This window comes from Hyaena hyaena, unplaced genomic scaffold (genome assembly GCF_003009895.1).
Source record: "Hyaena hyaena isolate Hyena2069 unplaced genomic scaffold, ASM300989v1 scaffold_62, whole genome shotgun sequence".
Classification (NCBI taxonomy): Eukaryota; Metazoa; Chordata; class Mammalia; order Carnivora; family Hyaenidae; genus Hyaena; species Hyaena hyaena.
The window spans coordinates 1,927,528-1,948,086 of NW_024080694.1; the positions used below are offsets into that span (position 1 = coordinate 1,927,528).

General features: G+C 42.4%; 1 protein-coding gene across 3 annotated transcripts in view; it reads left to right on the plus strand.

Moving 5' to 3' along the window:
* Window positions 1-20,559, plus strand: part of WASHC5 (WASH complex subunit 5) — a 61,035-nt gene that overhangs the window by 3,448 nt on the left and 37,028 nt on the right. For all 3 annotated transcript variants that reach the window (XM_039231979.1, XM_039231980.1, XM_039231981.1), the window contains exons 2-10: window positions 2,073-2,368; window positions 2,826-2,971; window positions 3,922-4,006; window positions 4,601-4,701; window positions 7,155-7,347; window positions 9,922-10,074; window positions 14,245-14,358; window positions 15,929-16,100; window positions 18,456-18,583. In XM_039231979.1, the coding sequence (XP_039087910.1) occupies window positions 2,183-2,368; window positions 2,826-2,971; window positions 3,922-4,006; window positions 4,601-4,701; window positions 7,155-7,347; window positions 9,922-10,074; window positions 14,245-14,358; window positions 15,929-16,100; window positions 18,456-18,583 (1,278 nt within the window). In that variant the 5' untranslated portion in view covers window positions 2,073-2,182. The remainder of the gene's footprint in view (window positions 1-2,072; window positions 2,369-2,825; window positions 2,972-3,921; window positions 4,007-4,600; window positions 4,702-7,154; window positions 7,348-9,921; window positions 10,075-14,244; window positions 14,359-15,928; window positions 16,101-18,455; window positions 18,584-20,559) is intronic.

The window sequence follows — 20,559 nt, forward strand, 5'->3', positions numbered from 1 at the left end:
TGAGTAGATGAGTCAGTAACATTGACAAGAATTTAGTCTTAAACACAATCTGCAGGTTTGGGGACTTTTTTCTCTTAGGCTCATCACCTCATGGTCTCAAGGTGGCTATTGCAACTTCAGGCAAGACATTTTCAGTGGACCACATTCAAAGGCAAGAAGAAGATGGGGTGCCTGGGTGGCTCAGTCAGTTGAGTGTCCAACTTCGGCTCAGGTCATGATCTCGCGGTTCGTGGGTTCAAGCCCCACATCAGGTTCTGTGCTGAAAGCTAGCTCAGAGCCTGGAGCCTGCTTTGGATTCTGTGTCTCCCTCTCTCTCCGACTCTCCCCTCCTCATGCTGCCCCTGTCTTTCTCAGAAATAAATAAAACATTAAAAAAATTTTGAAAACAAAGGCAAGAAGAAGAGGTATAGACAGGAAGGAGAGAAATTTCTCTTCGTGTGCTTCTCTCCTTGTAACAGGAGGGGGAAAAATGTCCTGTCGGGTCTACCGTAGATTGCCTCAGATATCTAGTCGAAATTGAGTCACACGTGTAGCCTAGCTTTGGGGGCAGTGAGAAAATAAAGATCCGTCTGTTCTGTCCTCTACAGGAAGAAAGGGAAAAAAGGGAGGGAATTAATGTGGGAGAGTCAACAGCATTCTGGGAATTTAAGATGTTTATAAGTATCAAGTCAATAATAAGAGACTTACAAAAGGAAAAAAGAAAAGCTTTAAGGGTTACACAAAAGATGACTGCGCTAGGTAGCTCAACACGAGTGAACTTTGAAAACATGTGACAAGGGTTGGGGAATGTTTGGCTGTGGCTGCAAAGGAAGCCCTCTCCTGTCCAAAGTCTTCCCACATTCTGCTTCTGTGTTCAGTGAGGTCCTCACCCTTTCACTGTTCGCTCTTTGAGTCCCTGCAGCTAGATGATGACATGTGAACGTAAAAATTGGCGAGGACATAAAAATTGTAATGACCACTTGTAAGATGAGTTCCCTTTCAGAGATATTCATGTACTAAAGGATCTATTGGGCTGAATTCTTATTTTTGGTGATCAGTCTTCTTAACGCTAATGTGTCGATAGGACACAGTGCCTGTGCAAATGTTAGGAAGAACACAGGCCTTCACGAAATTGAAAAATAAGTCGGGCTTCCATGAAGCGGACCAACGATGACCTAGCCAAATTAACAATTAGAGGAGAGAAGTACATCAAAAATGATGACAAAATTAATACTTCCAAAGGTAATGATTTGAAAAAGAGTTGGAAGAGGCCTTTGGAAAAATGAATGCTGGCTTGAAACTTTTTTTTTCTTTGTAAACATTACCTTTTTCTAAGCTCATGCTATGAAAATCAGCTATGAAGTACAAGATATGTATTATCAAAATCACAATTTGGCAAAATCAACTTTTAACTCATTCTTGGTGTGTTCCTTGAATTAGTATATAGTTGTTGCAATTTTACTCTCCATCGTGGGTGAGTATGAAACTTACTTTCATATGTTTCAATGACATCATTTCAAGACACCTTTCTAGTCAAAATTTTTCCGCCACTCAGTATGAAATATTTGTCCCAACTTTTGAGTCACTCAGGAGTATTTCTCAGGCACGTCTTACCCTTGATAACAAGGGTCTCCTATGTTTGCCGAATGAGAAACACGTTTTTCAAGGTGGTTCCCTCCCCTAATTCAAGTAGACTTGAGGCACAGTCCTCTTTTCCCAAAGGTAAAACAAGTGTTAGCAAAAGTAAAACAACTCCTGTGAGGAAAATTTAATAATCGGTGCCCAATGGAGGGCACATTGGAACTGCACATGCTCCCTGCGTCCTCGCAGCTACATCAGATCTCTTCTCATGGGGGGAAGTGAATAGAGGATTGAAAACAAGGCCATTTAGTTTCATATTCATTTAGCAAAGTCCTTCCACATGGGAAACTGAGAGACGTGGACAATAAATGCCCTTCCCTCATGTTGGAACTCATCATTTGTTTCAACTTTTTTTTAAAGTGAGTTTGAGAGAAAAATAAATATTATGCATGTGTTACATATGCTCCCTTTAAAAATGGAGATTTCTTTTATACTTTTCTTTTGGGATACAGGTTCTTTAATGGAGCAGCCAATCTGTCAGCAGATCCGGTTTCATCTAATGATTGACAGACCCCAGCTCTGAAGCCAGTGGAACGTTCCTCCTGGCCAGGCACTCCGCACGATGTTGGACTTCCTGGCCGAGAACAACCTCTGTGGCCAGGCAATCCTAAGGATTGTTTCCTGCGGCAATGCCATCATCGCCGAACTTCTGAGGCTCTCAGAGTTTATTCCTGCTGTGTTCAGATTTAAAGACCGAGCCGATCTACAGAAATATGGAGATATCATATTTGATTTCAGCTATTTTAAGGTAACCCTTCTCCGTAGCATTTTTAGCACTGTCTTTCCTACAAAAGCTTGCTTTCTCTGGGAAGCGTGGGACCCTGAGAGGCTGAGTAATTACAGAGAAAGAATTAAAGAGGAAAGCTTTTATGCCAAATTTAGCATTAGCTAACATGAAAATAATATAAAGGTTTGGTGTGGAAGCCCTGACATAATATAATCAAACTTTCAAAAAGATAACTGTGGTGTAACGTATTTCACAGTGAAGGACCCCACACTTAAAAGCTTGCCAATCCCGGTCACAATCCAGCTTTGTTCCTTTCAAGGGAACTCTGTACCTAGGCTTCCGTTATCTCCGTTACTTTCTGTTGCTACTGCTTTCAATCTCTGATACCCCTTTTTCAGGCATAGGAACCCTGTTTAGAAATTGCTACCAATCAGGATGCTTTTATTGACGTTTCACATGAATGTGTTTTTCTTCGTAGGGTCCAGAGTTATGCGAGAGCAAGCTGGAGGCTAAGCCGGAGCTGCAGGATTTAGACGAAGAGTTTCGTGAGAACAACATAGAAATCGTGACCAGATTTTACCTAGCCTTTCAAAGTGTGCACAAATATATTGTAGACTTAAACAGGTATTGACTAATTCAGTAATAGCTTATTCCGATGGTAAATAGTGGAAAAGGAATGCGCTAGAGCGTGTGCACCTGCCTGAGTTCCTCTTCTGTGCGTAATTGCCTTTTCCTTCAGGTGGCACTCGTCATCATTAGTATTTTAGAGTGTTATTATGCTTTTCTGCTCTGGTGAAACAGTGTGGCAACCTTGGTTTGTACTGCGTCATAGGGTTTTCTTTCTTTTTTTTTCATTGACATATAGTTGACGCCTAATGTTACATTAACTTCAGGTGTGCAGCATAGTGACACCACAGATGCTACCATCTGTGTCCCTGCAGTGCTTTTACACTACCACTGCTGTACTCCTGTGCTGCGCCCTTCGCCTCTGTGACTCGCTCTCTCCATAACTGGAAGCCTGTACCTCTCGCTCCCCTTCACCCATTTTGCCCAGCCCCCACTGGCAGCCATCAGGTGGTTCTCTGTATTAAGCCACATGGCCTTCAGTCCTGTAGTTTATGATCATATTTTAGTATCTTCTATAGGAGAAGTGGAGAAAAAGGAGCTTATTTTTATAGCATTAGTAACCATAGCCTTCTCTCTCATCCCTAACTACACAGTATTTTCTTCCTTTCAGCCCTTAAGAATTCATTACTCAGCAGCTTTTAAACTATTTCATGTTTTTATAACATTATTTCTAAAGGATTTATGATTCATAAATCAGGACTAGGGACTATTCTTTCTGCTTGGAATAGCCAGCATTAGCAACCTGTGGCCCTCGTCACTGTGAGTTCCATCTCACAAGTCCATTCTTAAAGATCACGAAGGGCCACAGGCTGTTTGAAGGCCAGAATGTCTGGTATCTTGCCTTAGCTTTTAAAAATCATTATATTCCTTCTTCAAGTTCAAGTCTTCGAGTGTTCAAGTTTTCATTAGAACGAATAACTTACTCTGGGGTTTGATTTCATTTCTAGGTATCTAGATGATCTCAATGAAGGAGTGTATATTCAGCAAACCTTAGAAACTGTGCTCCTCAATGAGGATGGAAAACAACTTCTAGTAAGTAACAGTAGCCATTTATAATAGAGTCAAGAATGTCAACTTTTTTTCCTATAAATCCCAAAGACATACAAAGCACCCTTCTTTAAAGGGAAGTAAATAAACTGACAGTTCTCTTCTAACCAACAGTATCTGAAATTAGAACATAGTAGACTCTGAACAGAATTACAAGTGAGTAGAAATCATGTAGAGATTGTGAACTTCCCCAGTGTAGCTCTGCATCTTCTTTACCTTCTGCATCCCAGACCTCTAGCCTTGGAAACTAAAACACAATAATCACCTAGGAAAACTTTGTTAAATAAGCAAAAGATTTAGACGTATTCGTAATATTGGGACTCCATTTGGGGTCCCAAGCAAAATCACCAAAATTAGGCCAATTGATAGGTAATCACTGCAAATTAAAATTTATTTCACATACACTTTGCAAAGCCCATTCTGCACAGAGGTGAGACCCCTTTGGGAAAGTCTGCTTTCTCCTTGTAATATGAAGCTTTGAGGAGGAACAGGAACAAAATGATTCTTCTTAACCCTCAACTTCATTCCCTAAGAACATAGACTCCTGTGAGTTTGGCCATTGTCTTTCTCTCTTCATAGTGCGAAGCGCTGTACTTATATGGAGTCATGCTGCTGGTCATCGACCAAAAGATCGAAGGAGAAGTCCGAGAGAGGATGCTGGTGTCCTACTATCGATACAGGTATCACAGGGCTAGGCTGCACCCCCTAAACACTGCCATTGGTTAAAATGCAGCGTCAGTTTCTATACTACCTTTGTCGTGAACGGCAGTGCTATGATCTAGAATGAAAGGCGTGAGATTCTTATCTCTTCTGAACATAGTGGAGAAATGTAACAATTACTCTATATTTTATGTCATTACCATAATTTTAGATTATTAGAGATACTAATCTCTAATTAGATACGTTAGATCTAATAATTTTAGATTATTAGATCATTGTGTCCACGATAGTACCTCAGTTTTTAAGAAGAAGGAATCTGAATTTTCTTTATCTTAAAGGTAAATTTGGGAATGTTGGAAGTCTAATGAACTTTTTTTTTTAAGTTTTTAAATATTATTGGTAGATGTAGGGACATGAATAAATTTTCTGTTGTCATTTTTGTTTGGTGACTTTGGAAAGATATTACTCAGGGTTGGGTGGGAAGTGAATTCTCACCCATATATATGTAGAAACAAAACAAACAACAGCATGTATTGTGATCACGTGTTACATATGTCTGTCCAGAGCTGTGACTTCAAGGGATGGGGTCCTTAAACCAGAAGCCACGTTAAAGCTCTGTAATTCCAGTATCTACCACACAGATTTCAGCGTGCTGAGTTAATGAGTGAGTCGAAATCTGGATACAAAGTCAATGTAAGAAAAAGTCAAGGGGCTCCTGGACAGCTTAGTTGGTGAAGTGACCAACTTGTGATTTCAGCTCAGGTCATGATATCATGGTTTGTGAGTTAGAGCCCTACATCAGGCACAGCCCGCTTGGAATTCTCTCTCTCCCTCTGCCTCTTCAGCATGTGTGTTCTCTCTCTCTTAAAATAAATATGTAAACTTTAAATAAATAAGAGAAAAGGTCAAGATAGTAAATGATAAGCAGGAATCAGCAATGTGAGCCAAAGATATGAAGACTAGGATTAAGATTCCTTTTTTTTTTTTAATATTTATTTATTTATTTTTGAGAGAGAGATTGAGAGCACGCACAGGGGTGGGACAGAGAGAGAATCCCAAGCAGGCTCCTCACTGTCAGCGCAGAGCTTGATACGGGCCTCGAACTCATGAACCATGACCTGAGTCAAAACCAAGAGTCGGATGCTTAACCGGCTGAGCCACCCAAGGCACCCCTAGAATTCACATTCTCAAACTTACAAATTAGGACAAAATAAATAGGACAGAGGGACAGATCCTCAGCAGAGAGGGATTGCTGGGGGCATGGGCTTTCCAACGACACCTGGCACCACTGTCAGCAGTGACTCCATCGCAGGCTGCTTCACCAGCCTGCATCCTTCACTTTGTCAATATGTGAAGGGAGGGTCCACAGCACGCAGAATCCATTCATGTCAGTTTGACCATGAGGTGTTTTATCATCCATGTTTTTAAAAACAAACTTTGAATGCCCTCATCTGTATTTCCAAAAGTACCTGGAAAACCAAAAACAATAAACAACATAAAGAAGAAGAAAAAAGCATTTGCTCATCAAGCCCAGCTTGGACAATCCATCTTTGTTCTTCTGGGCACAACAGTGAATTCATTAGAATGTGGGGACCCGTTAACTGAAGTGACCCCGAATAATCGCCAAGTCAGAGTTGGGGAAAAGGGATCCTTGTATCAAATAGGAGGTTATCCTCAAGTCTAAGATTCTTTGAGTCTAGTCTCCCTGAGGGATTATCACTCCACACCACCCTGAAAATCACAAATGTTTTGGTTCGATCTCTGTAGAAGGTACACTTCGCCAAGAAACAAAAACAAAAACAAAAAGCAACAGTTATTACATATCTCACTTCATGTTGATGTAGTCTTTTAAATTATTTTTTACCTTATGAAATGTTAATACTGGATCACATTCATTATCTGCAACTCTGAAATCCAGAGAGCTCTCAAATACATGCATATGTACACACACACGCATGCGCATAGTAACCCCTTTGGCAGCGAAGCCTGATCTCACCTGAAGTCATTTGTAGTCGAAACCTACTCAGAGCAGATGGGAGGCTACAAATAGTCCTTATTTATCTCATTTGCACAACTGTTCATAAATTCTGCTGTAGAAATATTGTGTGTTGATCATGTAATGCTAATTGAGACCCTGCTGAAGTGTTGTATATGATCTACGCACCATATTGATTTCTTATATTTGAAAAATGCCATATGCTGAAACAAATCCAGCCCAAAAGATTTTAGGAAAGGGATTGTGGACCTCAACGTAGAACTAACTATACATACATGTAAGAACCCCATCTGATAAGTTTGCTATAACAGGCTTTTTGAAAATGCAGTTGTGAGTCTTAAGGAATATAAATTGACCAAAAGTCTTATGTAAAACTACATAAAGTCAAGTTACAATGAAAATCTGCTCTTTTGGACTTTTGAGTTTCTAACATGTGGTTTGTTTGGCCCTTTGTTTCCCATTGTGAATGTGGCTCAGCGCTGCTCGATCTTCTGCGGATTCAAACATGGATGATATTTGTAAACTGCTACGAAGTACAGGTTATTCCAGCCAACCAGGATCCAAAAGACCACCCAACTACCCTGAGAGTTATTTCCGGAGAGTGCCTATCAATGAAGCCTTCATCAGTATGGTCATTGGGCGACTGAGATCTGATGATATTTACAACCAGGTGGGGATTAAATCTATCAAGATCTTAGTCATTTGAAAGATTGATTTCACTTTCCTCCCCAATTACTCTTTCCCTTCCTTTTTCCTCAAAAGAATAAAAGCACTTAAAAAAATTTTTTTTAATTTTTGAGCTCTACTATAGGAGGGTAGAGGAAAGAGGGATAATAATTTGGGCAGAATTTGAGGCTTTAGGGAGAGGATTTAGTTTGAACTATATTTGGAAAAAAGATGCGTGCTCTTGGCCATTCATTCAAGAGTTACTGAGTGTGTGTCACATACCCGTCCACGAGCTGGGTGCTGGGGGGCCATCGCTGACAAAGGCACGCCATGGTCCCTGCCCATAATGAGCTTGTAGCTGAGGAAAGAAGATAGACAAGTAAAGGAATTGCTGTAAAGCAAGGTGAAGGGTAGCTTAGGGGAGACACAGGGTGCCATGGAGCGTACAGCAGGGATGGCAGCGGGTGACAAAGGGGGCGTAAGGACACTTTAGCAGGAAGACAGTCTGAGCAGAGCTGTGAAGGCCCTCTAACATTTGGAAGTTGCCTCCCTTTTCTCTCCAGTATGTGTATTGCTCACTTAAGCAGCACCAAAGAAAATTACCATGTGACTTCAATTTCATGAAGAAAACATAATTTTAGGGGCTCCTGACTGGCTCAGTCAGCAGAGCACGTAACTCTTGACCTCAGGGTTGTGAGTTCAAGCCCCACATTGGCTATGGAGATTACTTAAAAATAAAATTAAAAAAAAAAAAAGACATAATTTTGCGTGCCAGGTATTTTTCTTACTAAAGATTGGGCCTGTAACAGCGGCTATCATTTATCACAGAGCACGGCTACTCTACCCGGTTCTTTACGTACCGTTAGTGTTCTGTGTGACTATTGTAAGTATAAATAAAAGAGGTTTTTGTGTGTGTGTTTTTTGAAAAACAGATCAAAATGAGAAGCTACGTGCAGATACTAGCTCTTCAGAATCTTTGTTGCCATTTACTGAGAATTCAGTATCAACCAGAATCATAGTCAATCTTTACATGAACTGTTCTCTCTTTCCTCAGAACAGTCCTGCAGAGGAGAGAACATTATCCTCATGTTGCTGTTGAGAAAAATAAGCCTTGCGGAGCTTAGTAATTTTCACAAGGCCATGTCACCAAGTAGCAGAACTCTAGTTTGAACCTGGGTCTGTATGACTCCAGGGACCACACTACTCCTCGCTGCCTGTCTTCACCCCTTCTGCCTCCTCCCGGGTTCATCTTGTCTGTGTCTCAAGGCAGCAAGTTTCCGTTTCCTCTCTGCGAGTGACCGTACAAACATGGGGCGTCAGCTGTGGGGTGCCGTGTATCCACCCCACTCTGCCCAGACCTCCCCCAGCCCTGCTCATGGCGGGTTCCACCAGGGCAGTCACTTGACCCAGGACAGATCAGATTCCCTGTCACCAGGGGATTTGGAATGGGACCTCAGAAACACCATCTGGACATGAGTTTACTCATAACACGCGGAATTTAGAGTTCGGGGGAAGTCTCATTCTCCCACGTGTGAGGAGAACAGTGTGGGGCAAGAGGAAGGGGGCAAACACATCAAGGGTGGGAACAGTGAAGGTTTTCTGGCCCACAGCTCCAGACTCTTCCTGTGGCCTGGCCACACTCCTGCCTGTGGGTTCCCTGCAACGTCGCTGTGTCTTCCCTCGTAGCAATTTCCTCGCTTTCTGGTTGTGTCCTCGAGGTGACGTGTGCTACATGCAGCCAGGTCACTAACCCATGTGTTGACGGAGCCTTGGGATGCACCAGCACCTGAAAGGCAGGTGGCGGAACGGCCAGCAAAGCAGGGCACCAGGAGTGGCCTCTGGGAAACTTGAGAGAATGGAAGTGAGGGAGTGAAAAAGAGGCCGTTGAACAGTGTGATCATGAGGTGATAAGTGACTTAAAGAGAGAATAGGTGAGGGTGCAGGTCACACTCCATGGAGTTGTAGAATAAACAGGAAGTGAGAAAATGGCGACAGGATGTGGGGTCTGTCAGTTCTGGGAGATTGTCTGTGATAGAAAGTCCCAGAAGGGCGCCTGGCTGACTCGGTCGATTAAGCATCTGACTTTGGCTCAGGTCATGATCTCGTGGTTTATGAGTTTGAGCCCCGTATCGGGCTTTGTGCTGACAGCTCAGAGCCTGGAGTCTGTTTCGGATTCTGTGTCTCCCTCTCTCTCTTTCCCTCCCCTACTGGCATGCTGTCTCTCTCTGTCTCTCAAAAATGAATAAATGTTAAAAAAAATTTTTTTTAATAGCCAGGAATGGACAACTAGCAGGAGACATGGGGTTAAAACATTTTTCTTTTTCTTGAGGCAAAGACTTCAAGTTGCAGCAGCGTCAGGGGCTAGAGGGAGAGAACGCTGTGTGGTTAGCAAGAAGGATCTGGTGGTGCTGTACTCTAACGGTGCCACAGTCTGAGAATCGCACGCAGTGTCCAACCCACAGAGGGGATGGGCTCTCGAGAGCCTGGGAAGCCCCAGAACCACATCATTTACCTGGCACGTGTATCAGTTCCCAAGTTACCACCAGCTGCCGCTTCAGGGTGTGTCTCTGCATTGCAGGTCTCCGCGTATCCTTTGCCCGAACACCGCAGCACGGCCCTGGCGACTCAGGCCGCCATGCTGTACGTGACCCTCTACTTTGAACCTGCCATTCTTCACACCCATCAAGCAAAAATGAGAGAGATTGTGGACAAGTACTTTCCGGACAACTGGGCAAGTATTACCAGTAGTCTTTTTTTTCCTCTGTAATAACCCTGTTAGGGAACCAAATTTGCGCTCTTTTGGCCTTTAGCCCAGAGATCATAATGTTGTAAATAATGAGACAAAGTCACATTGGTGAAACTACTCTAAGTCTGTGGAAAATCTTACAAATCGTGACATGAGGGAATTAGTCGATAAAATTTCGTGAAGAACCCATGGGTTGGTTTTCTTCTCTGAAATGGATACTCTCAAGGTAAAACCCTGTATTAAAATGTATCTTGCTTTTGCTGCTGAATTGTAACTGTTTCACATGCATTACTTTATTCTTTTCTATTTTATGAATCTAAATTTGCAAACTTACTCTGTTTTATGAATAAGAGTGTTACTTAAATAACGAGTTTTATCTATCTGTAAGCTAACATTGGTTAGTAGGGCTGTTACTGTTTGTATTACCACAGAGATGCACTAGTGACTTTTTAACATTGTGTCACTCAAAACTCAATTCTTTTTTTTTTTTTTTTTTTTTTTAATGCTTACTTGTTTTGAGACAGAGACAGAGTATGAGCAGGGGAGGGTCAAAAAGAGAGGGAAACACAGAATCTTGAAGGAGGGTCCAGGCTCTCAGCTGTCAGCACAGAGCCCAGGGCGGGGCTTGAACTCACAAACCATGAGATCATGACCTGAGCCGAAGTTGGACGCTTAACCAACTGAGCCACCCAGGTGCCCCAAAACTCAATTCTTAAAAACATAAGGCTAACTTAACATACTCAGTGTAGATGAGATGTTCTCTTTGTACATAGAGATTTTAATAAAATTCAGTGAGTTGGATCCTGTTCTCAGGGAGCAGATTCTATTTTACTTCATAATAGCCATTGAATCATAGACTGTGAATAGCAAGCCTTCAGTGAGAGGTGATGCTTCCTCTCCACGAACACATCATGCTTATTAGCTAGGAGCTGAGCAGAAGGAAAACTCCGATAATCTGGTTTCATTTGCCTAAGCTTAATAAAGAGTTTTGGCCATAGTGCTATAATGAGAAACAGTAACAAGTTTAGTGTTAAGGAAGGTCAAAACCCAGTTACGTGATGCTTACAAGAGACCCTTCTGAAAAACACCCCTGACCTGGTAAAAATAAAGGAATTTAAAAATATTAAAAAGAGTAATCCAGGGCACCTGGAGGGCTCAGTTGGTTAAGTGTCCAACTTCAGCTCAGGTTATGATCTCACAGTTCGTGGGTTTGAGCCCCCCGTCAGGCTCTGTGCTGACAGCTAGCTCAGAGCCTAGAGCCTGTTTCAGATTCTGTGCCTCCCTCTATCTCTGACCCTCCCCTGCTCATGCGCGCGCGCGCTCTCTCTCTCTCTCTCAGAAATAAATAAAACATTAAAAAAGATTTTTAAAAAAAGAATAATCCAGGGCGCCTGGGGGCTTACTTGGTGAAGTGTCTGACTCTTCAGTTTCGACTCAGGTCATGATCTCATGATTCATGAGTTCAAGCCCCACATCAGGCTCTGTGTTAGCAGTGTAGAGCCTCCTTGGAATTCTCTCTCTCTCTCTCTCTCTCTCTCTCTGAATCCCCCTCCATCTCCCTCCCCCACCCATGCTCTCTCTCAAAATTAATAAATAAACTTTAAAAAATTTTAGAAAAAAATAATCCAAGGTAAATTCATACCGTGACATGCAATACATAAAGCAAAAACTCAAAGTAACCTATAAAAATTGAGAAAACCATAATCATGATTGGAAATTTTAATATACCTTTCTATATATAATCCTGCTCTCCCAAAAATACATAATGGATGTTCCATGTGTACTTGAAAGGGTATATATAAAAATTAGGTAACATTAGATGACAAAATCAAGAAAACTTAAAAAGCCAATGTTAGTCTACAGACTATATTCTCTTACTGCAAATCAATTAAATTAGAAACCAACACTTTAAAGATATTTTTAAGTGTTTGGAAAAAACTTTTGTTTCCAAGAGGAAATCACAATATAAATGAAGAAATATCAAAACACTACAAAGAGAAACTAATGGGAATGACTAAAACCCATTCTTAAAGGTGAATGTAGGGGTGCCTGGGTGGCTCGGTCTGTTCAACTTCAGCTCAGGTCATGATCTCTTGGTTCATGGGTTTGAGCACCACGTCAGGCTCTGTGCTGACAGCTCAGAGCCTGGAGCAGCTTCAGATACTGTGTCTCCCTCTCTCTCTGCCCCTCAGCTGCTTGCACTGTCTCTCCCTTTCTCTCTCTTTCAAAAGTAAATAAACATTAAAAAAGATAAAGGTGGATATATAATCATAAATACTTTTATTTAAAAAACAAGAAAAAGTAAAATGAGTTAGAGGGGCACCTTGCTGGCTTAGTCAATGGAGCATGCAACTCTTGATCTTACAGTTGTGGGTTCTAGTCCCATCTTGGGTGTAGAGATTACTCAAAAATTAAAAAGTAAATAAATGAGGGGCGCCTGGGTGTTTCATTCGGTTGAGAGTCCGACTTCGGTTCAGCTCATGATCTCGCGGTTCATGGGTTTGAGCCCCGCATCAGGCTCTGTGCTCACAGCTCAGAGCCTGGAGCAGCTTCGGATTCAGTGTCTCCCTCTCTCTCTCACTCCCCCCTGCTTATGCTGTCTCTCTCTCTCAGAAATAAATTAAGGAAAAAAAGTAAATGAGTTAGAGATTAAGCTTAAGAAGCTAGAAAACACAGAATGAAAGGAAGTCAGTAAGTATATGCACAGGAATGTACTGGACAAAAAGGGAATGAAGAGAAGATCAATACCACAAAGGCTAGTTTTTTTGAAGAGCAATAAAATAGATATTTAGCAAGACTGACCAGAGAGAGGGAGAGAGAAAGCAAGTTTAAATATGTTAAGATTGAAAAAGCAGACCCAAGATAAAATAAAGAATTTTTGAAGTTATCAGAAAACCTCTGAACAGCTTTATGCCAATATATTGGAAAACTCTGAAGGAATGGAAAATTTTCTCAAAAATAAAACGACCAGATCTGATTCCAGAAGAAAAGGGCAGCACGACAAGCCCAGTGACTGTTAAAGAAATTGAGCTGGGATCCGCCTCCCTGCTCAGCCCCTCCCACCGAAGTGAGAGCATCCCCAGACCTCGGGATTTCACAGGCAACTCTGAGCCAAGCTTCAAGGGACAAATAATCTCCATTTTATACAGACTTAAGTGGGTAGGTAAAGAATCGCAAAAGTAGGAGCACCTGGGTGGCCCAGTCGGTTAAGCGTCCGACTTCGGCTCAGGTCATGATTTTGTGGTCCATGAGTTTGAGCCTGTTGCATCGGGCTCTGTGATGACAGCTCAGAGCCTGGAGCCTGCTTCAGATTCTATGTCTCTCTCTCTCTCTCTGCCCCTTCCCCGCTCATGCTCTGTCTCTCTCTGTCTCTCAAAAATAAACGTTAAACGCTTAAAAAACATGAATCGCAAAAGTAACACTTTGTTTTCTTTAGTCGAAGGGTTCTCAAGTGAACTGGGGAGCCCTAGGGGTCCCCAAGTCTCATTCAGGGGGCCAGTGAGGTAGAAACAGAGTGAAGTGCTCTGTGCCGTGCCCTGTCACGCTTTTCCAAGTCCTCAAGGCATTTCCAGAGGCTCCGAGGCAGATGGTGCTGCAGGAGACCAACTACGGAAGTTCAAAGGTCATCGCTCAGGCCAGATGCTGCAGAGACTTGGAAAAGCAATGCCATTCTTCCCACAAAACTTTTTTGGAATCCTTTAGTCTGATTTTTTTTTTAATTAAAAATAGTTTTACGTTATCATGGAATGGGTGTGTTATGTAAAGTGATTAATAAGTATTTTTTGAAATGTCGTGGTTGTGATATGTAATAGGAGAAATATCAATAGATATAACTCCATTTGAAAAAAAAAAAAAGTCCTTTGGAGTTTTCAGTAGCTTTGAGTTGCATAAAGGCTGAGGTGAAAGTGTTTGAGAAAGCCACTGTTGAATAAGCCTGCTTTTCTGTCAACCTTGATTTAGTCATTTTCCAGTGAATGGCTCTCGTCACCTTTGTTCCAAAGTGCCCCTAAGAAAGAACGCTTACCCATATCTTTGGCAAACCAGGGTTTTTCACTGCAGTGGAATTTGAAACAGAAGGAGTGGGCAGTGTCTTCTGTAATTTTACTTCCAAAGGAGTCAGTATTTAACATCCTGGATGAATGTGTCCTCTTTCAGGTAATTAGTATTTACATGGGGATCACAGTTAATCTAGCGGACGCTTGGGATCCTTACAAAGCTGCAAAAACTGCTTTAAACAATACTCTGGACCTTTCAAACGTCAGAGAACAGGTGGGTGCTGGCCAATGGAGAAGGATTCTGTCACAGCTACAAGCCTGCTTTATGGGGTAGGAAATGAGTAAAGTTTCCAAGGAATTTGGAAAATGTCCACATAGACATTTTAGTGCAATGATGAATGAAAGGCGAATTTTGCACACCCTATTAAGATAGGTAATTACAGGCCTTTTAACTTATACGGCATATGTAAATGGGAGCCTTGGGTCCTAAGATTCAGCATCCTAAGACATATCAGTATGTCACATGTCCCCAGCTGACTTTGTTTATTCTTGCTAAAGACCACGTCATTGTGGACGAATGGCTTTCATGGGTAGCTGGAATTTTAGTGTTTTCATTGGTAGGATGCATGTTGAGGATGGTAACTGAGCATATGCAGTATGTCCTGTCACCGTAAGTCGTTTTTTTTTTTTTTGGTTTTTTGTTTTGTTTTTGTTGCAAGAAGGTGTTTTTATTAAAGCACAGGGACAGGACTTCTGGGCAGAAAGAGGTCATTGTAATTTACATTTATTATTTCTGATGTGTGAAACCAGCAAGAAGACTGAAGACATTCCTCTCCTTAAAGTTTAAATCCTCACAGTCTGTCTCTTTGATAAGAACACAGGGCAGGGGGAAATTCCGAAGTAAATAGAGCAATAAAAATCTTTTCTGGGGCAGTATCTTTGACATTTTTAAGTGGTTGTCTTCCTTAGCTGGCTGGCTGAGTTCTTGAGTTCCCAGGGCAGATAGAACGACATTGACTCCAAGAACTTCGGCATGTTTTATTCAAGTAAATTGAATTCCATAAATAATGCACAAAATAATTTCAACTTTGGCATGTCTCCTGGAAATATATTAGAGAAAGTGGTGCTTCCAGTGCTTACTGGCATCAGAGCATTAATTTTTTCATTACTATAATTACTTTCCAAAATTGCATTTTGTCTCTGGTGCCATTTTAAGAAGATTTCAGAGTCCTCTGACGAAACACCTTGTGATAGTTTTAAACTAACCTGATGAGGTTAATGATGTTTAAGATGTGACTCTTGGTTCAAGGAAAGTAGAAAGACCAAAGTCCCCCAAAGGCTGGTTTGAAAATTCATTGGATTGAAAACTACACGGAGGTGTATTTTTGTTGTGTTCTCATCTGCCCGTAGAAGCCTCTTCTCCCAGATATTTTGCTCTGCCTCCTTTGTCAATAATTATGGGAAGAATAGGCAGTTGAGCCTTTATGGTTTTTTTTCCATCCAAGTTAAAAATAGAAGGGGCCCTGGGAACCACTTGATCTGGTTCTTTAGTTGACAGTTGAAGAAACCAGTAGGGAGAGGTTGACTCCAAAGTCACACCAATATCTTATCATAGCTAGAGGCAGGATTTAGGATCCTCTTGGTTCTGAGTCCAACGCTCTTTTCAAAAATGTCCAACAAACCACTTGCCTTTGAGCCTTACCAACTATGGTTCATATGCTTTTCATCTCCTACAGAAAGGTTATTATTTTTCAATGGGTTCATCTGTATAGGAATTCATTTTCTAGGAAAGTAATTTTCTCTTTTTGAAAATGTAATTCAAGTTTTGTTTTTCTTTTCCAAAGTCAAGCAGATACGCTACCGTCAGTGAAAGAGTGCACACTCAAGTGCAACAATTTCTGAAAGAAGGGTACTTAAGGGAAGAGATGGTCCTGGACAATATCCCAAGGCTCCTGAACTGCCTGAGAGACTGTAATGTGGCCATCCGATGGCTGATGCTTCACACGGCAGACTCAGGTAATGGCCGAAAGGTGTGCCCATCTGTGTGGCTCCACGTCAAGGCTTTCAGAGCTAAGATATGCCCCGTGCTGCAAAAATAGTTTGGCCTTTGGATGAGAATCAAGTTGCTTTTGAAGTTAGCCATTTTTGTATCTACTTGGACAAGTCAGCAGCCCACCTGCATAGCCCCTTTGTCAGGATTGATTATCCGGGATTATCCCAGTGGGTCCAGTAGAATCACAAGAGTCCTTAAATCAGGAAGAGGGAGGCAGAAGAGTCAGAACTAGAGAGGTGGTGTCATGAAAAAGCCTCAACAGTCCATTCCTGGCTTTAAAGATGGAACGTGGCCACAAGCCACAGAAGGTGGCCTCTAGATGCTGAAAAAGGTAACGGCACAGGATTTTCCCCCAGAGCCTCCAGAAGGAGCATAGGCCGGCTGCCTCCTTGATTTCAGCCCAGTGACACCATTTCAGGTTTCTCCTCTCTGGAGCTGTTTGTGTCCTTTTAAGCCATTACGTTTGTGGTAATTTGTTACAGCAGGAAACTAATTCAAGAGCCACGCCGGTAAATAAGAGCCAGATGCGTGGGATTCTCCACCCTTGGTGGGATTTCGTCCTGAGCAGGAGAGAAATGTTGCTTGGGATGGTGGGGTGAAGGTGATTGGGGAAGGCTGCACATGGGAGGCAGGAAGGATTCTGAAGTAAAAAGAAGTTCTAGACTAGAGAAATGATGGGGGGCAAGGGGACGTATGATTTTGCAAGTACAGGAAAACACGGGCCCACAGAGTTGATAAACGGGCCGAAACTGAGCGCCTCATAAAGGTAGATCGGGTCTAACGTTTTGTGGCCCACAGTCCTGTTGGAGACGCCATTGGCCGTCACGTTCACTTGTTTCACAGATTGTATGAAATGTCTCCACAGGGTCCATGAGCCTATGACTTAAAAAACTCCTGGTTTAACGGAAAAATAAGTAGGTTGGACTAACGTGAGCCCGTTCAGAGCTGACACAGATCTTCGTGCTTAGTGAAGCCTGGGTCAGTGATGGTTACCCAATGGCTTCCCTCACCCGGAGCTGCGTGCCCTTCCCGCTAAGAGCCATTGTCATCCAACAGCCCCATAAGGCCTCCTCCGTTTTGTTTTTCATCAACAAACTTTGCTTGAGAGCCACCCTGAGGCAAGTACTGCCTTCAACACTTGTTCCTTCACATAAGGCAGTGTCTCAAAGTAAACTGTCCGCTCCAGATGATTCTGCAGCCTCCCCTGGTAACTCAGAGTCTGGCTCACGACTCTTCCGGCTCAAAACCTTCCCTCCAGCTTCCATCTGGTCCCACTTCCTGTGGGTGCTCAGCAGCAAAAAACAAGAGGTGGACTTCTTCATCCTTCGTAGCTTTGGAAATATGTGGGATTTCTCCTCAGCTTTCTCTCTTCGTCCTAGAAATCTCCAGCTACTAAATCTTTCTCAAAAATGCTGCTTTCCAGTTTCGTTTTGCTTTTTCATTTGGCTTCTTTGCCTCAGTCCCTCTCCAATATACAGTTCACTTACAGCATGAACACCATGGCTGAGGTTTAATCATCTAATGGATCTGGTGTTAGTCACATTTAGTCAGTCCATAAAGTTCAGTTCTAATTTGAGGATTTTAGCGCGCTGACTCCATTTATAATCTTTACCAAAGTCTTACATTCTCAGGCACATAAACAACCCTTGCTTTATCCTACCATAAAGCCAACTGTGGTTTTCCAGTGACTCCTCTTCGCCTTCCCTGGGGCTATGCCTGACAGCCGTGCCTGCATTCCGGGGACCAGTGGTCTCCTGGATTTACACCCTTCCAGGGACACCTCAGCTTGCCAGTGTTCTGTATGCTTATCTCCAACCCCATCTGTTTTCCATTTCTGTGCTTGGCAGTTGTCTGACCTGATTGCACAAGGTCATAGTTTACCAGAAACAAACGGTTTACCTGTCTGAGTCATACGTGAGAAAAATAAGTGCTTATTTAGCTTGTACGTGCTTGGATCATGATGTGCAGGAAGGAATGCATATATTCTTTATAGTCCTGTTGACCTCCTGGAGGCACTTCGCCCAGGCTTTGGAATACTGTTCTGCAGCTTGCTTTTTCTCCATTCAACGGTATCATGGATGACATTACCAACATGGATGTCAGATCCAGTTGTCACGTTGAAAAATTTGGTTGTCCTTACCTCACAGTATAGATCTACTGTAATTGATTTTATCATATGTAATTGATTCACATCTTGCTTATTACCTTTTAAATGCCTTAAATGAGCGAAAATGAAGGAACATTTGTAAGAATTCATCTTATATTTCATATGTTCTGCACAGTGAGTAAATTGGGAACTCTTTTCTTCCTGTTTCTAGCCTATGACCCAAACAATAAACGCCTTCGTCAAATCAAGGACCAGATTCTAACAGACTCTAAATACAATCCCAAGATCCTCTTTCAATTGCTGTTGGACACTGCGCAGTTTGAGTTTATACTCAAAGAGGTAAAGATCTTTAATGAATAATCACCAGCGTTTTAGTTTTTCTGCGCTTAAAAATATTTTTTAAAAGGATTAGGATTTAGTAACGAGTAACAGTCTCTGATTCAGGCTACAGATTCTAGCTGTCTGTGATCATTCTTATACCAAAAAGACAGGATTAAACATTTAACAAGCATTCAGTGCCTACTGCCTTTGGGGATACAGTGATGGGGAAAATTGCACAGGACCATGGAGGTGACAGTCTAGCGAGGAATATGGACATTAGTCAGAGAATCGCCCTAATGAAAGCATAAATACAAACTGAGATACATGCTCCGAGGGAAAGGAACATAGTTCTCTGAGTATGTAATATCAAAGATGCTGTCCCTAACTTCCCTGAGAGGAGAAGCAAGAGCTTCTGAAGGGACCTGAAGAAGGAACCTGTCTAGCTAAGACAAAGGTCGGGAGCATTCTGGAGACCATTGCAGGCAGAGGACAGAACACGCCCACATCCTCTTGAGTAGGGACCACCATGACCAGCTCAAAGACCAGTTCAAAGCCAGAAAGACCAGTTGGCTAGAGGGGAGAGAATGAGATAAATGGTATGATATGAAATGAGGTCGAAAGGTGAGCATGTAGGCCTTGTAGGATGTCAGTCTTCATCTGAAAAGCCATGAGAACCTGTTAGAAAGGGCGTTTATGTAGGGTGGACAATTTGCATTTAAACAAGGCCCGCTTAAGGATCTTAAGGATTTTGAGCTCCCTGAAGGAAATTCTGAGGTTGGTTAGTCTTATGGCTAAAAGAGCCTCTGTGGGCATAATAAAATTGATGGATACCCCGGAGGGCCTGGGTTCTATAACCAGTAACCTTGGACATGTGGATCTGGGGGCCCAGGAGCTAGCCATGGACGTTAAGGCCCATTCCAAACTGATACTCACCTTGCCTCAGTCTGGTTATCAGTCTGCTGGTTTTTTCTTAATCTTCTAGGTATGCGAGGACACTGTGTTCCCTCATTAAGTCGCCAAGGAAAAGTACATGCTGATTATTAACAGCATGCTAGTGCCTGCGTTGAGTGCTATTCAGTGACTTGTCTGGATATAATTTTTTGAGATCAGAGAAACGCTACCCCTTTTTGATCTCTTTAATAATGTTAATGTTTTCCCTCTCAATAGCAAGTCATTACTGAATGCCTGCTCTTTTCCCAGCTAGGTGCTAGGATTTTAAAAATGAACAAGGCATGTCCCTCCCATCAAGGAGCTCTCAGTACAGTGGGGAAGAGAGACAGATTAAGCCAAGATGAGAAACCAAGAAAGATCCAGGAGCAGGAATCAGGCATCTTATTTGTGGGTCAAAGCAAACTTCAGAGGCAAGTGACAGTCGCCCCCAAGGGATCAGTGCAGTGCGTCCAGTTAGGACCCTGAGCAGGGCGCCAGTTACCCAAGAGTTCTGTAGCTCAGTGTCATTGTGTGGGGATCGGGACAGAGCTGGGTCATCTGTCCGGCCACGCCTGCTTTTCTAATCATTGATCCTTTTCTGGAATCCGTTGGAATCGAATGGGCAGCTTCCTTCTGTCTGTTCTGTTGGAGAGAAAATAAGACCAACTCAACAAAGATCTTCAGAAGAGAAGGATCTAGTAAAAATATAAAAACAACTACCCAGTACAAATTGAGCAAAACAAAGATGTGTTTAATGTCCAACTTTTCAGCTCGGTTCTTTAACCTTTATCTCCATCTCTCCCACCCCAGCCCTTTTTCTAGAATCACCTTCTGATTCTTCTAGAAACACACTAATTAGACCTGTGTTTCTTCTAATCTTTTTCTGAAAGTGCATCTCTTAACTTAGGGACCATCCCCTGCCCCAAATTCTATCCTCCCAGATATGAAACCTGTGAGGTCAACCTGGGAATGAGTGTTTGAAGGGCTTCAAGCCATTTGGTCTGTAATGAAGGCCTCGCAGTGTTATTTTTGTCACTGCTGCTTTGTGAAATGGCATTGATCGA